This window comes from Cydia amplana, chromosome 10 (genome assembly GCF_948474715.1).
Source record: "Cydia amplana chromosome 10, ilCydAmpl1.1, whole genome shotgun sequence".
NCBI lineage: Eukaryota > Metazoa > Arthropoda > Insecta > Lepidoptera > Tortricidae > Cydia > Cydia amplana.
Window position 1 is genome coordinate 5,175,381 of NC_086078.1, and position 17,758 is coordinate 5,193,138.

At 38.0% G+C, this 17,758-nt stretch overlaps 2 protein-coding genes across 3 annotated transcripts in view; one reads left to right on the plus strand and one right to left on the minus strand.

The window, feature by feature from the left end:
* LOC134651402 (uncharacterized) overlaps positions 1-14,992 on the plus strand; it is a 49,466-nt gene extending 34,474 nt beyond the window's left edge. For both annotated transcript variants that reach the window (XM_063506502.1, XM_063506504.1), the window contains 5 exons: positions 4,138-4,241; positions 8,357-8,473; positions 13,427-13,665; positions 14,012-14,233; positions 14,660-14,992. In XM_063506502.1, coding sequence (XP_063362572.1) covers positions 4,140-4,241; positions 8,357-8,473; positions 13,427-13,665; positions 14,012-14,233; positions 14,660-14,831 — 852 coding nt within the window. In that variant the 5' untranslated portion in view covers positions 4,138-4,139 and the 3' untranslated portion in view covers positions 14,832-14,992. The remainder of the gene's footprint in view (positions 1-4,137; positions 4,242-8,356; positions 8,474-13,426; positions 13,666-14,011; positions 14,234-14,659) is intronic.
* Positions 6,363-7,421, minus strand: LOC134651616 (uncharacterized). The gene is made up of 2 exons (XM_063506715.1): positions 7,410-7,421; positions 6,363-7,187 (listed from the first exon to the last, which is right to left on the minus strand). The coding sequence occupies exons 1-2, from the start codon at positions 7,419-7,421 to the stop codon at positions 6,363-6,365; spliced, it is 837 nt and encodes a 278-aa protein (XP_063362785.1).
* Positions 14,993-17,758: the final 2,766 nt, after the last annotated feature.

Consider the following 17,758-nt stretch of genomic DNA (forward strand, 5'->3'; position numbering starts at 1 on the left):
CTAGGGTTTGCTCCCGGGAAATACCGGTACCGAAAGTACCGGGAATTCCCGGGATTTAGAGCCAAACAAAGAACCGGGATTTCAAAATTAAAATCCCGGTACTCCCGGGATTTTCGGGACTAAAATTTCCGGTACAATATTTGACTGCTTTCTGTTACTTAGCATGAAATATCGTGTTTTATAAAGAAAATAAATATATTTTATCAATCTAAGGCTGATGGTAATACTTTTACGGCCGATCACTACATTAAAATAAATTAAAAAAAAGTCAATGGGTTTGACAATGCCGACAATATAAAATTGCGTAATTTGATACTTTAAGGGCATAAGTAAATGTTTGTACGATAAATAATTTTATACGAAGAATTAGTTATTTCATATTTGTATACTAACTAGAAGCAAAATAGAGACTATTTTGTAATTAATAAAATACTACTTTTAATTCAAATTCAAACACGGTATAAGAAACTCACATATGATAATGATATTTTAAAGTTTTTTTAAAAAAATGATGATATTACTGAGCCACAATTCAGTTTTTGCCAATCAACAAAGATAGTAAAAATATAGTTTAGTAAAAAAATAAAATTATATTAATGATTGTGTGACTTAAAGACACATATTATGGTACAAAAGAAGTGTGTACCTTCACTGTGCTACTTTTTTATTGTTTTAAGAAAGATTCGTGGTCGTTTTACGCTTTTTTTACTGAAAATTGATGTGAAAACTGATTTTTGAAGGCAGTCCCGAAAGTACCGAAAATACCGTGAAATCCCGGTTCCATTTTTGCCCGGTACCGAAAATCCCGGTTCTTTTAAACAGTACCGGTTCTGCAATCCCTAATCACGACGATATCAAAACGATTTTTTTATCACGTGACGTCACATTACATTGTGAAGGATTCACCTCCTTTATACACTTTTTACTATAATTTAAAATCACTTAAGGCGCACAAAAATATTTGACCAAGGTCAAACAAGTTATCTCGATGTATCTTCAGAAAACTGATTTCATGATTGATTGCTGTAAACAATTTTTAGTTATCTTCAGAAAACTGTAGGCTAGTTGGCTACTTCACATTCCCATTAAAGGACCTTGGAATGATGCCAAACCTACAGCGGTGTAGCCGCACTGCCTTATACGAATATGTTTACAGCGTTATAGCCTGACTAGTGACTAGGCTATAGTGAGTTGCATTGCGTGCATGCGGCAAGTGTGACCTTGACCGAGTGCATGTGCTAACGTGATACAATTAGGTGCAAATTAATATAATTATGGGTAAACTATTTCCCTCGGTCATTAGTGTGACACGCTAATATGATGATTATAATATGGGATGATTATGGTTATGTGTTTACGTGTAGGTAGGTATTTATACATTAGTTAGATCAGCAACGAGGAGTTATTCTATACCCTCTGAATAGTTTACCATCCTGTAATAACTTAACAGCTACGTTGCTTACGTAATCAAAAAACATTGTATTACAGATCGGACACAATTTTTTAATTCAATCCTATTATCACATAGTCGTACAAACAAGTTTGTTTTCACTTTTGTTTATTAATTCAAGCGAACAGATTAAAATTGAATTCTTAAATCTCAAATTAACAGTATGCATTAATTATGTCGCTAAACAATAAACAAGTGAATTTTCCAGGTGTTTTCCTAGTTAAAAAAAAACTTAGATTTAACTTAGATTAAATCAGGTGCTTGCAATCAAACCTTCAACCACATTTTCAACCTTAAATTCTCATCAACCGCTAAAGCTAGAGTCTGTGCGGAAAGAGAAGCGTCGTAAAATATATTGGATATCATACATTTCAAAACTTTTCTTTTTCCGAACAGACTCTATTGTAAACGACGATTTGACCCTTGTCTTCAAGCTTAAATTTAAACGTACAACCTTACTCGAAATGTTAATTTAACATAAATATAAAATCTGACCTTTCACTGAAGCTTACCGAGCTATTCGTGTGGTTATGTAAGTATTCCTTTTAACGCGAGCACTGGTGCATCGTATTTTTTGCCGACCAGCCTAACGTGACCTCTGGACTCGTGATACAATGATAAATCCAATGAAAAAGCTTTTTTGAACATATTAACGCAAAACCTACCGGCCGCGCCATGTAAAACAAGGAACCATACATTAATTAATACATAGGTAGATATATAGATAGCTGATTATAAACGGATTATTTTGCCAAGGCACCGAGACTTGACGTATGAATTTAATCAAGCGTGAATGAAGTTATTTCGCCGAATTAGTTATTTTCTGCTTAATTAACAGCTTCCAAGAACACGGATTAACTTACCTTAATGAGTCGCGAAATGGAGTTATTTCTGTTTTCTCGTTGTCTACGGTTACAGTAAATGGAACTTATTGTGATTTAAGTTCTAGGAAGAAAACGTCTATATTCTATTACGAGACGCCTTGAACTTGGAAATTCACGCCTAAAAAACAATTAAAAGATTTTATTTAGCAACGGTTAGGTGAAATATTTTTTTACAATCCGTAATATAACTACGTATTTTATCTTTTCTGTCACTTTCGTGTGAAATGTAGGTAAGTACCATTCAATACGTATTGGTTTTACCTACTTTTAAATTTAAAAAGTTTACAGGGGAACCTTTTTTTTACATGTTCGTAAATAATTTTAATTAGTGTGTAGTTCCTGTTTTGTCACGAAATGTACCTATACTTAATTTTATTATTCTTAACAATATAATACTAAATATAAATCAGTACAGTGTATATGTATTAACGTACCTACCTACATATATATTAATGTTATATTCCAGTCAGCCTTATAAAATTGAGGGATTTCATCCCTTCCGAGTGTTATCGCTTATCGCAGAACCTATTCAGTTTAGACCCCTATAAACCCGATTGGCTGTCTGGTACACGACGCTATATTATCTTAAAGAGCTACATATATTTCTTAAGTTTTTTTTGTAATGAAAATATGTTTGTTAGTATAGAAGATATATCAAGAAAATAACCAGACAGAAAATTATTATTTTCAAGAATCATTACGCAGAATGTGGTACGATTATATTTGGCTAGTATCAGAATATACTTCTGTGGTTACATTTAATGTCCACCATTTTTTCATACATCTTATATGAAGTGACACTTACTGCGACTCGGTCATGTCATGAGGGCACCTGAGTCTAGACTTAGATTAGATTAGACCTTAACTATAGACGAAATGTTATAGAGGAGCGGGATTTCCTGATACAGGTACTTATTTACCTAATAGGAAGTCTCTACCTTATTGTGATATTGTTAAAAAGTTTTTAAGGTTTTTTTTTTAGTTTTGGGGTGAGCTCGCTCCAACCGACGATACGAGTATTCTACTTTCCTCAGGGATTCCAATTTAGAGTTTACTTCCGTCGTAGGACGTAGGTACTCAAGACTTCAAGTCAGAAATAGCTTCTTGGATAAATAAATACTGGTCATCTATCAAGTATTTTCTGTTTAACTATATTTGCTGATTGTACCCACAATCTACTGTACCTACCACTCTTAACTGGACCTTATATCGTTGCCATAAAATTTACAAATGGCCAGTCAGTCATATCGACATTTCATCAGCAAGCTTGTATTTTTTGAAAGATAGCATTAACATAAAACTCAACGAAATCTAATCTAATTCCTTTAAACGAGCAATTCTTGTTTATTTATATATTTATTTATTTATTTATATATATATTTCGGGGATCTCGGAAACGGCTCTAACGATTTCGATGAAATTTGCTATACGGGGGTTTTCGGGGGCGAAAAATCGATCTAGCTAGGTCTTATCTCTGGGAAAACGCGCATTTTCGAGTTTTTATATGTTTTCCGAGCGAAGCTCGGTCACCCAGATATTAAACATTAAACAACCTATAAAGGTTTTGGTATATAAATACCAAAAAGGTTTCAGCAATAATTTTCCGCGAACTCTAACCAGCCAGCCTATTATGGATAGCTTTATCCATCTTTATCCACGTGATAAAATAACTGTCACTGTTTAACACCGTGGGAAAGAAAGTGACGGACACCGTTTTATCACGCTGTCACGTAGACAAGAACGACCATCATATCCGTACAGTATTTACAGTGAAAGCTATATTTATGGCAATATTTGTTGCAGAGATGGAAATCGCGCCCGAAGGGAAGAACTTTCGATTGGTAACGGAAGAAGAACTGCCGGCGGTTGGCGATGTTCTAGTGCAGTATATGCCTGAATCTCTTAAGGTATATATATATTAATTTAATTATATTTTAAATTACGTACTACGCAGATAATTGTGCCATTCTCAACTGAAAAGGTACTATCGGTTGTCAATAAGGCGCTATATCCATATAGCTTCAATTTGAAATCAACCTTATCGACAACCGACAAACCCTTTTGGTTGAAAACGTCACAATTATAGCGTTTTAAAGTTTGGTTTTGAACCAGTGGATAACATTATTGTTTGCTAATATAATAGTAGGTACCTATGACAAATATAGGTTTTCCTCGCTTAACTTTTTGACGACAGGTCTGGCCTAGGCGGTAGTGAAAGGAACCTGTAAAAGATATTCTAATTCTTGTTTTTTTTGACATTTCGTAATTGTAAGGAACGGCAAGCCGTGAACAGAAAAACATACCTACCTATTCTAAACTGAAATAGACTGAAATAGATATCATACACTAAAGAAAAAGTGACCAAGTCCACCCCAAGTTCCCGCCTCGGCCACCGGTGGAGTTGGTCACTTTTTCTTTAGTGTATGATTTCTATTTCAGTTTATAATAATTATAATTTATATATAGTAGTGTGAGTGACTACTTAAAAACACAAATCATAATATATTTTATAAAAGAATTAGATTTGTTCCTTAGTTGAAACAATTTTCTAGTTTTAGTGTAAGGCCTGAGTGGACGCTCGGAGCGGAGCGTTCGGCGGGGCGTGCAGCGTGGCGTCTGGCTCACTAGTGATTTGAGCAGCGTGCACTAAGGCCGCTCCTATACGCTTGCATTTGTTTAACATGCACGCCGCAGTCGCCGCACGCCCCGCCCCGCTGCACGCCCAACTCGAGCGTCCACCCAGGCCTTACACTTAGTAATTTGATTCCAACTACCCTTTTCGATATTAGTCCAACGTCCTGTCATTGTCTTCCACGCGCATCTCCTAAGAAGGAATGTAATTACGCATTCCAAGAGCCTTGTCTAATCTAGATCTCTTATAAATAGTCAGACATTAATTATATCTGTCCTGTTTAGCTTTCGGCCTTATTGTCTGTGATCTGTGTTGTAGTTTATCTGTTGATCTCTTTGCCGAAGTGAGGTCTGGAATTTGGGTTAACAGAGAAGTTTTCTCAATAGAAGAACTGTGTACTGAATGTTAATTGTTGTACGTCAAATTGATCTAAATAATTTACTTGTGAAAGATAGTTTAGTAATAGTATTTCAAAATTATAAAAAACTGTAACAAAGTGCATTGTTTTACTCAAATTGAATGATAAACATCCTTAGACTTATAATGATACTACGACGTAATTATTAGTACTAAATACGAGATTTCAAACTGATTGATTGAATTCACGTACCTATCCCACATTAGGTATTTTAAAATAAATACCGTTAAAAGCGTCAACATCATATTTTTATACAGTACCTATTCCAAAGCGTTCTTACTTTAATTGCTCTAAAGAGTTCTTACTTAAAGTTCGTCCCTTAATCAAACTGAAATGTACATCGCTAATTAAAAATACGATCAGACGATCACTAATTTACTTTTTATGCAAATCAATGTATTGGAATGACAGACCTGCCGATCAAAAAGTCCGAATTGCCGCTTGTTTCGTTAACATCGATTTTTCCAGACGGCTGGCTGTCTAAACTTGCAAGCGGGAACAGATTCGAAATTTGAAATTCCGATACGTATTACGTATGTAGGTAAGGTTAGTTCCTATGACTTCGGTTATGTGGCAATTAGGGATTTCCCCTATTTCCTGCATTTAGCAAATTCTGCTTGTCTACTGCGGTAATTACGTTTTTTATTTGTATTAATTGCATATTTATATAACAAAACTGTTGAAAATAACATTTAATACAAGCAAGCCCTTAATCAAATGCTTCCGATTTTATTATAAGTACATAATAAAATATAAGGGTCAATCATAAACTATCATTATTGTATAGGTACAATAATGATAGGTTACCTATCTTCTATAGCTCGTATGTGTGAAAACATTAAAAACGAAAGTAATTTACAAAATCATTTATTGAATTTGAATACAAAATATGACAAATCACAAATTCACATTATCACAACAATCACAAAATAGCACTTAATGACGTTGAAGTAGATCGGTAGACTAGTCTTTAACTTTTTACCAACCGGCGTTAGCGTAGTTGGCACCGTAAGCGTCGATTTTGTAGGATCCCTGATTGTAGGCAGGATTGCCGTAGGCACCAGCGCTATAGGCACCAGCGCCATAGGCACCAGCGCCGTAAGCTCCAGCGCCGTAAGCTCCAGCGCCATAGGCACCGGCGCCGTGAGCACGAGCGCCATAGGCACCTGCGCCGTAAGCACCGGCGCCATACGCGCCATTGGCGCCATGGGCATTCACGGTGGGAGGATGAGTGACGCTAACCTGGTACTCTGATACTACAGCGCCGTTGCGGCCAAGGTTGCCGTGGCCGAGAGCTGAGTTGCGACCGGCGTAGCCAAGACCAGCGCCATAGCCAGCACCGTGGCCTAGCCCAGCGCCGTAACCAAGGCCGTTGCTGTAGCCCAATCCGTTGCCATATTCAAGACTATTTCCGTAGCCCAGACCAGCTCCATGGGCTAAACCAGCGCCATAGCCAAGTCTGTTGCTGTAGCCAAGGCCTGCTGCATGGCCAAGTCCGTTGCTGTAGCCAAGGCCTCCTGCATGGCCAAGTCCTGCTCCATAGCCAAGTCCGCCAAAACCAGCTCCATAGCCAAGACCCGCGTTGTATCCGTTGATGCCATGGGCATTTGCGGTGGGAGGATGAGAGATGCTGTACTTGTATTCTGATACTAGGCCGTTGCCGCCCAGATTACCATGGCCCAGATTCGCGCCGAGAGCGTTGCCACCGGCGTAGCCAAGTCCTGCCAAGCCAGTGCCAGGAACTCCAAGTGCAGCGTTACCACTGGCACGGGCAATGCCGAATAGGCAGGCGATCAGGGCGACCTACAATTGACAAAGAATCCATTATTGAAATACCATCTCAAAATGTAAAAGGATTAATTACCTAGTATTATCTTTATATATAGGATTAAAAAAGGCACAGTGATTCATTAAAAGTTGGCGTTTGTTTTAAGCTCTAATGAAATATCCAGTTGTTTTTTTTTTTTTCATTTACCTAAATATTTCAGAGCTTTATCCTGTAAGAAATTCTCAAATAGTTTTTACCTTGGAGTACATGTTGTTGTTTCTTCGTATGAGATTCGAATGATTTTGGAGTATTGTTACCGTCTTTTATATGCAGAATATGAAGACGAATACTCCAGTGTGTCAAGATGCTATACTAAACCTTAACGATCCGTGACGAGATTTTTTGCACCTAGCGAGTTGAGATAAAATTATCAGCCTGCCGAATATCATTAGATGTCTAATTATGAATGATTTCGTAATAACATGTTATGATATCATCTCAAACACGCTTGCCCTTGAATATATTAATTAAAATTTGGAGTTCTATTTAATTAACGGTTTGTAAAAGAATTATTACTCTAAATGACGGCATTGTTTCGTTGCAAGTTTTCGTATAATGAGATAGTAATTTTAGGCTGCGTTGCACATTAGTATTTTAGACTTCAAGAAGTCTGAACGTAGTTGTGGTTAAGCAATTTTTATATTGTTGGAAATAAAGGTGAGAAAATTAGTTAGTTACAGAAATGCAGAGTTTGTTAACCTTTTCGACGCCGTGTCAAACACAAAAGCTGTCACGCTGACGCCACGTCACCGAAGTGTCAAAACTAAAATTGAACTTTATGCATATGCACGTAGGTCTATCTTGCTCTGTTATATGTGACCGATTAATTGGTCTTTGCGTTGAACCTACGGTGCGGATATATCGGTCATTGGCGTCCAAAAGGTTAAATCAAATCCCATTTTATTATACTATCAATGTAATTTATACAGTTTAGATTTATTGCATATAATATATAATTATATGCAATAAATCTTATTGGTATAATGGAATATGTATTTATAAATTTGATGTTACTATAAAGAACTAATAAAATAGCGATTGCAAAAAAACTCGCAAAAAGCTTAATAGGTATCTAATGAGCAACGTAGGCAATTTCTAGTTGAACTAGTTTCTTGCAAATAACAAGTGTGTTTTCTGTCCACAGTTTCATCAGACGATTCAAACATATCTAAACAACAAGGTGTGGGACTTCCATTTTTATGTTGCGAAGAATTGGCCGGAGGACCCAATTTGCCTGCACTTCCCCGGATGTACTGGATCGGTAAGTCTTATTTACTCCTGATTTCCAGATGCAAGTGTTTTGTTTTTAAATTTGGAACCATAAAAGTTAAAATAAAATTTGGAATATCACTAAACCTTATAAAACAAAGTCCCTGCCGCGTCTCTCTATCTGTATGTCTGTATGTTGGCGACAAACTCAAAAACTACTGAACGGATTTTCATGGGGTTTTCACATGCGGGTTTCAGAATACAATAATATATTATAGTTACCCTACAAAGTTAAAGCCTCACAAGGTTATCTCTTGTCGCAAATATTTTTCTTCTCTCTTGCCTTTGTATCGTGACCATGTGCAATTTAGCTCTCCATGCAGCCCGTTCAATTGACAAATGGACTGCCTGGGAGGGCTACGCTTAGTTTAGCAGTCCCCTTTGTGTCGCTCTAGCGAACTGGGTTTAGTTAGTCCTTTGCTCCGATGTCTAGGGTTAGTTGTTGATCAATGAAACACTAAAAGTTTAAGCCTTCCTATCCTGGTGTTTTTAAAGTTATGAGTGTGATATTTCGTATGAAGATAAACAATTTATTTGGCTATCATATGGCGTTCTTGGTTTCTACTTTTTTTTAACAGTTTCTGTATTATAAAGCTTTTTTGAAATATGAGTTTTGTTTCATTGTGTACTTGTTCATGTTTTCAATGAAACACTCTAATTTTTACAGTGAAACAGATGTAATCTATATAGTCTACCATGAAACATCCTTAATAAACATTGAAACGTTGTAATAAATAAGTTACATTAATACATACATCCTTTCAATCAATTAATGAGAAAGGAAAGGAGAAAATAGTGGTAGGCTGAAATTTGTTATTTAAAAGGTTTCCAAAATATGGAATCGTTATAAGATTGCTAAAATATCTAAAAGCGAAATACTTGTTTCATTGTACGCACACCTAAGTTTCATTGTGAATCGAAAATCTGGTCGGCACTTACGGCATGCTGCGAGAAAGGCGCCTTTTATGTCCACGGAGCATGATTGCCAACTAGGTGGACGCGGGAGGGTTTTAAGCATCTCCATGCTTGATATCATACACTTTCTTGCAACATAGTGATTATAAACGACTGTTTCAATGTTAGACATGTGACCTTGACCTTGCCATCAATGAAACATTCAACATATAAACTATCCTATCTCAGCTATTTCTAAAGTTAAGTATCTTATATTTTGTCATATGATAGACAAATTATTATCAATTTTCATGGTATTTTAGTTTCACAAATTTCGCACATAGTCTTTAATTAATTAAAAAAATAATGAGTTTGTTTCATTGTGTACTAATACTGGTGTTCAGTGAACATCATGTTTCATTGTTTACTACATAAATATGTTTCATTGTGAGACTAGGGGGTGTTTTTCGAAACAATTAAAAAAACTGCGCCAAAGAGTGAAAGAAATTTAAAAATATTTAGCTCCAAAGTAACTTTAATACACATAGAACACAACAAAAAATGAAATAACGCCAAACTAGACTCTATATCTTGGTAAAAAATTGCGAAACATAAATGAAAAATATTACTTTTGTCACACGAATTCACAATAACGCTCGTAGCAACGTGCTCCTTCTCCGAGGCGCGCTCGCGTATTGGGGAGGTGCTGGGGGTCCTTGAGCCTGCCCTTGCTTGACAGACGGCACTAGCTGATAACACCTAGTTTCCGAGATATCGCAAAGTTTCACTGTGTACGATTATTTCAATGTTCGACAACTGACCCTACATAATTGAGAATGGTTGGTATCTTCAAACGATAACGAGGTGACCCCATGCTTACAAAATAACTAGGGTTTGCAATCCGGATCCGAAATGTATGAAATTATCCGGATCTGGATCCGGATCCGCGGATATTCCCATACATTTCGGATCCGTCGAGCAAACCCTAAAAATAACTTTTTGCATTAGCGACATTACTATTGTTCTTATCCCGTTTCCAGACATAGTACGATTTATGGACCTCATAAGCACCAATAGAATTTCAACCTTAGCAATCCGATTTAAGGTTGAAATTAGATTGAACTTTCGGAAAATATGACTTGTCTTCAAATGAATTATCAAAGCTAGATTAAATGGAATAAATTTGGATTTTTTGGAAATTTGGTGCAGCTTAAATAGACAAAGAATCATTCTCCAAATGCCTTTATCAACCTTAATCAAATTCAAACATTATTATTATTAACGATGTAAGAAAACTCATGTGTCGTTTTCACGACGATGCACTGAGCTTCCATAAATAAAATAAGGCCAACATTTTTATCCTAAAGAATTTTATAAAAAGCTTATTTAGAGGCAACCATAAATATCATTAACATAGGCATAATTAAGACATTTACTGATAAAATAAGCGGATTGGAATAATTCTAGTCCCAAAACTTCAGAGTTTACAAGCTTAATGTTCCGGTCCGATGAACTTCATTGTAACAGCGCAAATGACCCACAAGCAGGTTCCAAGAAAGTTCGAAACGATAAGGTTCAAGTAAAAGTTGCCATATTTTATGCTACTTATAGAAAGTTCCTGTTCAGCCTTGTTTTAACACTTTCCATGCCAGGCTGTTTGTTCACTTAACGAGAAACTTAACAGCAAAATTCCTACTCTTCTCGTACATCTTTATAACAAATCGTTCTGTGTTTCTAATCGTGGTTAATTTATTAGGTGATAGCACCTGTTCGTTCCTTCGACATGAAATGTGCAAATAGCCAAAAGGATTACGCAGATATTACACTAATGCTTTTTAATATGTGCGTTACGTAATTGTCCAGGTGTGGGTCACCTTTCACCTATATCCAAAGTTAAGGGATTTTCAGATTTTTCTCTAATTAATTCCTTAACCGTACAAAAAAGTCTGTATTAATACAAAAAAATATTCTGTCTACAGTATTTAAAAGCTTGTGTGCATACAGGATGCGTTTTTCTAACGTCTGACACTCTAAGGAGTCTGAGAGGTGAATACGAGTATGTAGGTCATACTGAACAACTTTTAATAAAGCGCCAACTCCAAATCGCGAAAAAAAACATACATACATTTACAAAAATCATACGTACATTTCGGCGAATCATTTGCCAATGTTTTCTATGGAACAGCAGATTATTTTACGATTTCAGGGTTGGTCTAGATGTTGTTTAGTATGACCTACAAAGTTACCCCTCAGAGAATGATACACTACAGAGTGTTTTTGTAACCATTCTCATAGGTAAGTGTCGTGTGTGTTGTATACAGATAAGTGTGCTAATTTATAAATACCACAAGCACACATTAATCCGTTAAAAATGAGATACGCTAGAGGTAATCCGTGGAAGCACTCGTCGCGTCTTTTCAAGCGCGAGTTTCCCGACAAGGGTTTTCTCGACGAGTGTTGGCTTTGCGCGGAAATGTTACCTGTGGCCTACTCCACATCAGTATCAAAATTACGCAGATTAAATAAATCCACAAAACCTTCTTCGTTTGGACCCACAACGAAAGTCGACAACATGGCGGCGCGCGAGCCGGCAACCGTTGCTAGGCAACGATCGTCGCTCGCGCCGATGCCGCGCGCACCGCGCCCCTCCGTCAGTGTTACCTACGTCACGGGAACTATCGCACGCGCATTACCCGCTGAAATCTTATCCGTGTACCGACTGTGACATCTTATTATAAATACTGTGACACTAACCAAAGACTCATCGACTAATGATATAATGGTGTGGTGCATGAACCTAACGAGTGTTTTAGTGAACTGTGTGTGCTCTTGCTAACCGCTTGTTTGAATACTAACGTTACCTAACAAATAATAACCACTGTAATTCTAGAAATTACATATTGTTTACGAGTGCGTGCATTTATCATTTACGATCCACGTAGGTTCAACACCCACACTGGTGACCACGACAACAAGAACATGGCTGATAATAACCTGAACAGCGATAATTCCGTCAATATGCCTCCGGAAAACGACGTCGAAACGAACGGGCCACAGCAAGCCGGCGGCATAGCACCCGTCCCGCTTCCACCAACACAGCAGATACCTATATCCGTCTCGCTCCCACCTGCGCAGCAAAACACCGCACCCGCCTCGCTCATCGCCCCGCCAACTACGCACCGGCCCGGCGTTTCTACGACCCAGCCGAACAACGCCGAAGCTGAATTTTCTCAACTTACGCAAGCAAGTTTATTCCGAATTGGAATTAAAGTACCAGCGTTCTGGGCGTTTTTAAGCTCGCACTTTGATTTCGTCTCTCATGTGCTGGTTTTGTGTTCGTTAATAGAGAACTTTAATTGGGTTGATCGGCTTGTTGGTGGATAAAATTCGAATGGAATTGTTTTAAGAGTGTTACGATATAATAGCAGTTGTAGAAGTCAATGTTTACTATTTATTTTTTAGCGAATTATTCCTATTTACGAGTAGGTAGGTATTATGTACCAATTACACCGCCATTTTCCTAGGTCATAAAATGTAAATTACGATACCGCGAAGTATTAGCCTAATACTTATTGGCGTATTAGGTATTATCATGTGTATGTTAGGTACCTAAATATATCATACAATAGATATTAGTAATCTGCGAGAATTTGAGACACGATAGCGTGAAGTTACTTAATGTCCCGAGTAAAAATATACCTAGTGCAAAAATCACAAAATAAATTAGCTGTTATGTGGCCGTATTACTTTAAAGTTAAATATTAGTTTTTTTGATGTCTAGTCTCTTAGTGTATAGTAACACTTATTGAGATTCTGTAATATAGAGGCCCAACAGAGCCGACATGTCTCTTTGATAAACATGTAGATAAATTAAAAAAAACGGGTTGCACTCCGGGAGAGCCGAGACTCCGTCTTACGGTCACGTGAACGTCTTACGCGACCGACCGTCTGTCGCGAGTTTAACATTTTTTCCCTACCTCAAAAAGTGCACAGCGCCGCTAAAGAAGTTTTCACTTCAAAAATCATTAAACATAACTCTTCTTACTTCCAGCCAAACATCGCCAACGACATATTCGAGAGCGTGACCGTGTTCTGCCCCTCGGAGCGCGCGGAGCTCGTGGACCTGCTCACGTCAGAAGACGTCCTGCTGGACCTGACGCAGCCGCTGTACCTCAACTTCACGCACGAGGCCATCGTGAACCGCTTCGAGCGGGTGTACGAGGCCCATGACAAGATTACTGGGGATGTTTATGCGTGCGTCACGCCGCCGCCGGATAATGCTGCTGATGAGTGAGTGTTCTGGGGATTTATTTTTTTAAACTAGACGAAAAATTGCGAGTCCTGCGTCTGTGGGATATTTTTCTAGGTCGTACGTGGAATCGAAGTACTTAAAGGGCCAGCTGGCCTAGCCAAGGTGACGATCGCTATCGCTTCGCCATCGAATCGCTTTGTGTCTATCATTCTTCCATATTAGTGCGAAAGTGACAGTTGCGTTTCGATCGCTACGGAGCGTAAGCTGGCACGTTGGCTACGCGGCCAGATTTAGTGGCCGATCCACTTGAATAAACATCGGCTCATATCAGCGCACTCTACCACAAATTATTGTTGTTTACTCACCCTAAAATTATCCTTCCAGGCTCCCACCGGACGTGGAGCTACTCCGCCTGCAACCCGAAGACATGAAAGCCGTGTACGACCTGTACCCGGCCAGCGACATCGAGTGTCGCGAGGTGTTTGAAAAACTGGTGGCAGAGCTACCGGCTTACGGCATCTTTGTGGAAGGGCAGCTTGCGGCGTGGATGGTGCAGTCTTACTACGGCGCTATGTTCTCGATGCAGACTCGTCCGGAGTTCCGCAGGTATTGTATTTTCTCTTTAGTTCTTTCAATCTTCTTTCTCTACAGTTTTTCTTGGTTCCTAGAGACTAAACACGACCTCGAGTGAATCTTACTGTTTCTTCAGTTTTTGAGCCTTGATTCCTCAAGCAAGACTAAGACATCGAGTGCCGCGAATGATTTGGGAAACCGGTGTCAGGAATTCCGCATATATTTAGGTATTTGCTATTTAGTTCTTCCAATTTTCGTTAAAAAATTCGTTTCTTATCATTTTACAACGAATCACTAAATCACACACATCTAACAGAGTTAAATACAGTACCTATCAGTTAAGGTTGACAGAAAAAAAATATAAAATTAATCTTTCAATTGAGGAAATTAATGGAATTAGTGATTGCATTCAACAGTTTTGTTACACTCGTAATAACAATTGTATCTTTTGTCTTCCAGGAAAGGTTACGGAATATACCTAGCCAGGCGCCTAACTAACGAGGTAGCGGCGCGCGGCTACAAGCCGTTCGTGGTGATCCGGCCCGAGAACGACGCCTCGAGGAACCTCTACCTGAAGCTCGGCTTCGAGAAACGCTTCCGGACGGTGCGGGCCGTGCTCCGCCCCCGTTAGCCTGATAAACGTTAATCACTAGCAGATTTTATTTTTTTAACAATTTTGAAATCAAATTTAGCTTGCGATCTTTGATCGCTTAGAGAATTTTAGTAGTAGCTTTAAGATTGAACAGCCAGCGCTCTCGGCTTTGGATCTCTTAGGCAGTCTTTAAGCGTTTCAAATGTGACGTGCAGCACGATGAACTGAAGAATTAACAGGCATTTCCTTAAATTGCGTCCATGCAGAATAGGCGGACAAGCTGTGAACATAAACCTTGCTAACTGCTCGCGTGAATTTCATAGTACGTGGTAATTATTATGCTGTGAAGGTGGTGCACGAAATAAACGCAATGAAACCTTTAAAACGCTCAAAGAATAGCTCCGGCCTTTCGAATCATGCTTGGCCGCGTGCAAACAACGAATGGCCCATTTTTCCCAGCGTAGACACTTTAGCTTCGACCAAAGGCGAGAGCCGTAGCTGGAACCGCGATTGGCGCCATATAGTTACCTGATCGCACTATGATTCATTCTAACCTGCCTTGAATTGTTGTAGACCCAAAATTATCTGAACGGTATTGTTGTAACTGCTGATGTATGAACTTACGGGTGGGAATGCTTCCAGGGGGATATCTACTTATGAGAGTAATGAGCGCTGGTGAGGCTTTCAAATCGAAGGTCATGGGTTCCACCCCGGAACATCGTGAGTAATGGCTTATCAAAATAAGGTCTAGTTTCCACTCTGGTTTAGGTTGGGTTTGGAGGCTGTAGGATATCATAAACTACTTCCACAAAAGCGGAACACGAGCTCATTTGGGATACTACCGGGAAAACGCTAAAATTTGTGGAAGATATATAATATGGTAGGTACTAAAAATGGCACAGATAGCAGCTGATGAAGTGCAACTCTGGCAAAATGCTGGTATTCAGAGAATTTTGGCTCCACTTTAACGTCTTTGGGCAGTGGACTCAGGAAGTTCAAGTGACATGGTTATGGTTACCACTAGGCGAACGCTTCATTGCCACTCGTTGACAGGCGGAACTATTCTGTCTCATGGTAATTGGGACCTGTTATGATCTGTGTGATAGAACATTAGTCAGTTAAGGGACATGAGAAGAACCGTTGCCGTGACAGCACCCCAGCACAATTCATTCGAAATGATTACAAAAATCATAGCACCGTAACATGACATTTATCATAAAAAAAGTTCCGAATCTAACGAAGATAAGATCAGGCATGTTATCTTTTAAGTTTAATTTATATGATGGTCAGGTAATGTAGATGTCGCAGGGAAATGATCAAAACAGAGATTTGAACAAATCTCTAAGGGATATGATCAAATCACGCAGGATGTTAAAATGGCGAATCCATATCATCATTTCCCTAGAAAAAATCAGTCATTTGACCAAATCACTGACTCTGTTTAGTGAAAAGACAAAATCGGCCAATAAACGCGAAACGCTTTTTCATTTCACTAGATTTGTTTAGGAATTTGACAAAATCCCTAACCACGACAGTAAGTTGACGAAACGAACTCGGAAAGCCAACTAGTTTTATCATTTCGCTAAACAGGTTTAGTGAAATGATAAAGTCTCAACTGGAAGATGGTAGGTATATGGTGATTTGATTAAATCTCTGAACGGTTTAGTGAAATGACGAAAGCAAGTAAATAATACAACAGTTTAATCTATAGGTAGTTAAGCGATTTGATCAAATCTCTGACTAGAGTGAAATGGTAAAATAAAATGTCAATAGTACTGTAGGTATAATATTTAAAACCTTCGCGTTTTGAACACATATTCACTCACAAATCAATCTCGCGTTAGACTCGTCTATAAATGTGAGTGAATAAGTACTGTAGGTATCAATTAAAGTTGTTTATTAAACCAGCTATTTTAATCGAATAAGTACAAGAATAGGGATTGTCTTTTTAATTATTATAATTATACTATACTCTCTTACAACAATAGACTATGGTAAAGTTACCCTCTGATGGTAAAGTTTCCAGTTTTGACGGTAATGAAAAACGAAGCTACAAGTTCATAAACGTAATTTTAATTGAGTACTTTCTTCTACTTCAAATAAATTATTTCACACCGTGCACGAAATAAAGCACCAGATAATTATTAGAAAAACATAGACAGCAGTTATTTTAAACATTTTTCAGCCGATATTTTCAAAAAAAATCACTTAAGAGCCAACAGGAGTGGTCATTTCTCCATACAAACGTACTCGACTGTTTCCTCCGTGGGTTTTGAAGCTAGAGTAATGATTTTTTCAACACAGATTAATATTGTCAATATCTGTGTCAGACCGTTTTGCTTTTTTTGATATTTTTGTTTTTTAAGGCGCTAGAGCCCTTCAAAAATGGCCAAAATGGCCTAATTGACTATGCCGCAATGAGAGGCGTGCTATTCAAAACTGATATCAATTAGTCAAAAAAGCAAAACGGTCCGACACAGATAATGTCATAATCAATTAGATTTCCAAATTTGGTTACGATTGGTTAAGTTTTGGAGGAGGAAACAGTCGAGTACGAAACCTCGATTTTTGAGATTTTTACGCAGGATTTTTCGCCTTGTCCTTATCGCACTAGTTTTAGGAGCCGCTTCCGTTAGCGAGACGGGTATATTTACCTAAAATATTTAAATCTTAGCTCCTGTTGGCTCTTAATCTAGTCAGAGATTTGATCAAATCGCTTAACTGTAGAGAGTAAACTGTTGTATTTTGTACTTGCTTTCGTCATTTCATTAAACCGTTCAGAGATTTAATCAAATCACCATATACCATCTTCCAGTTGAGACTTTATCATTTCACTAAACCTGTTTAGCGAAATGATAAAACTAGTTGACTTTTTGTGTTCGTTTCGTCATCTTACTATCGTGGTTAGGGATTTTATCAAATTCCTAAACAAATCTAGTGAAATGAAAAAGCGTTTCGCGTTTATT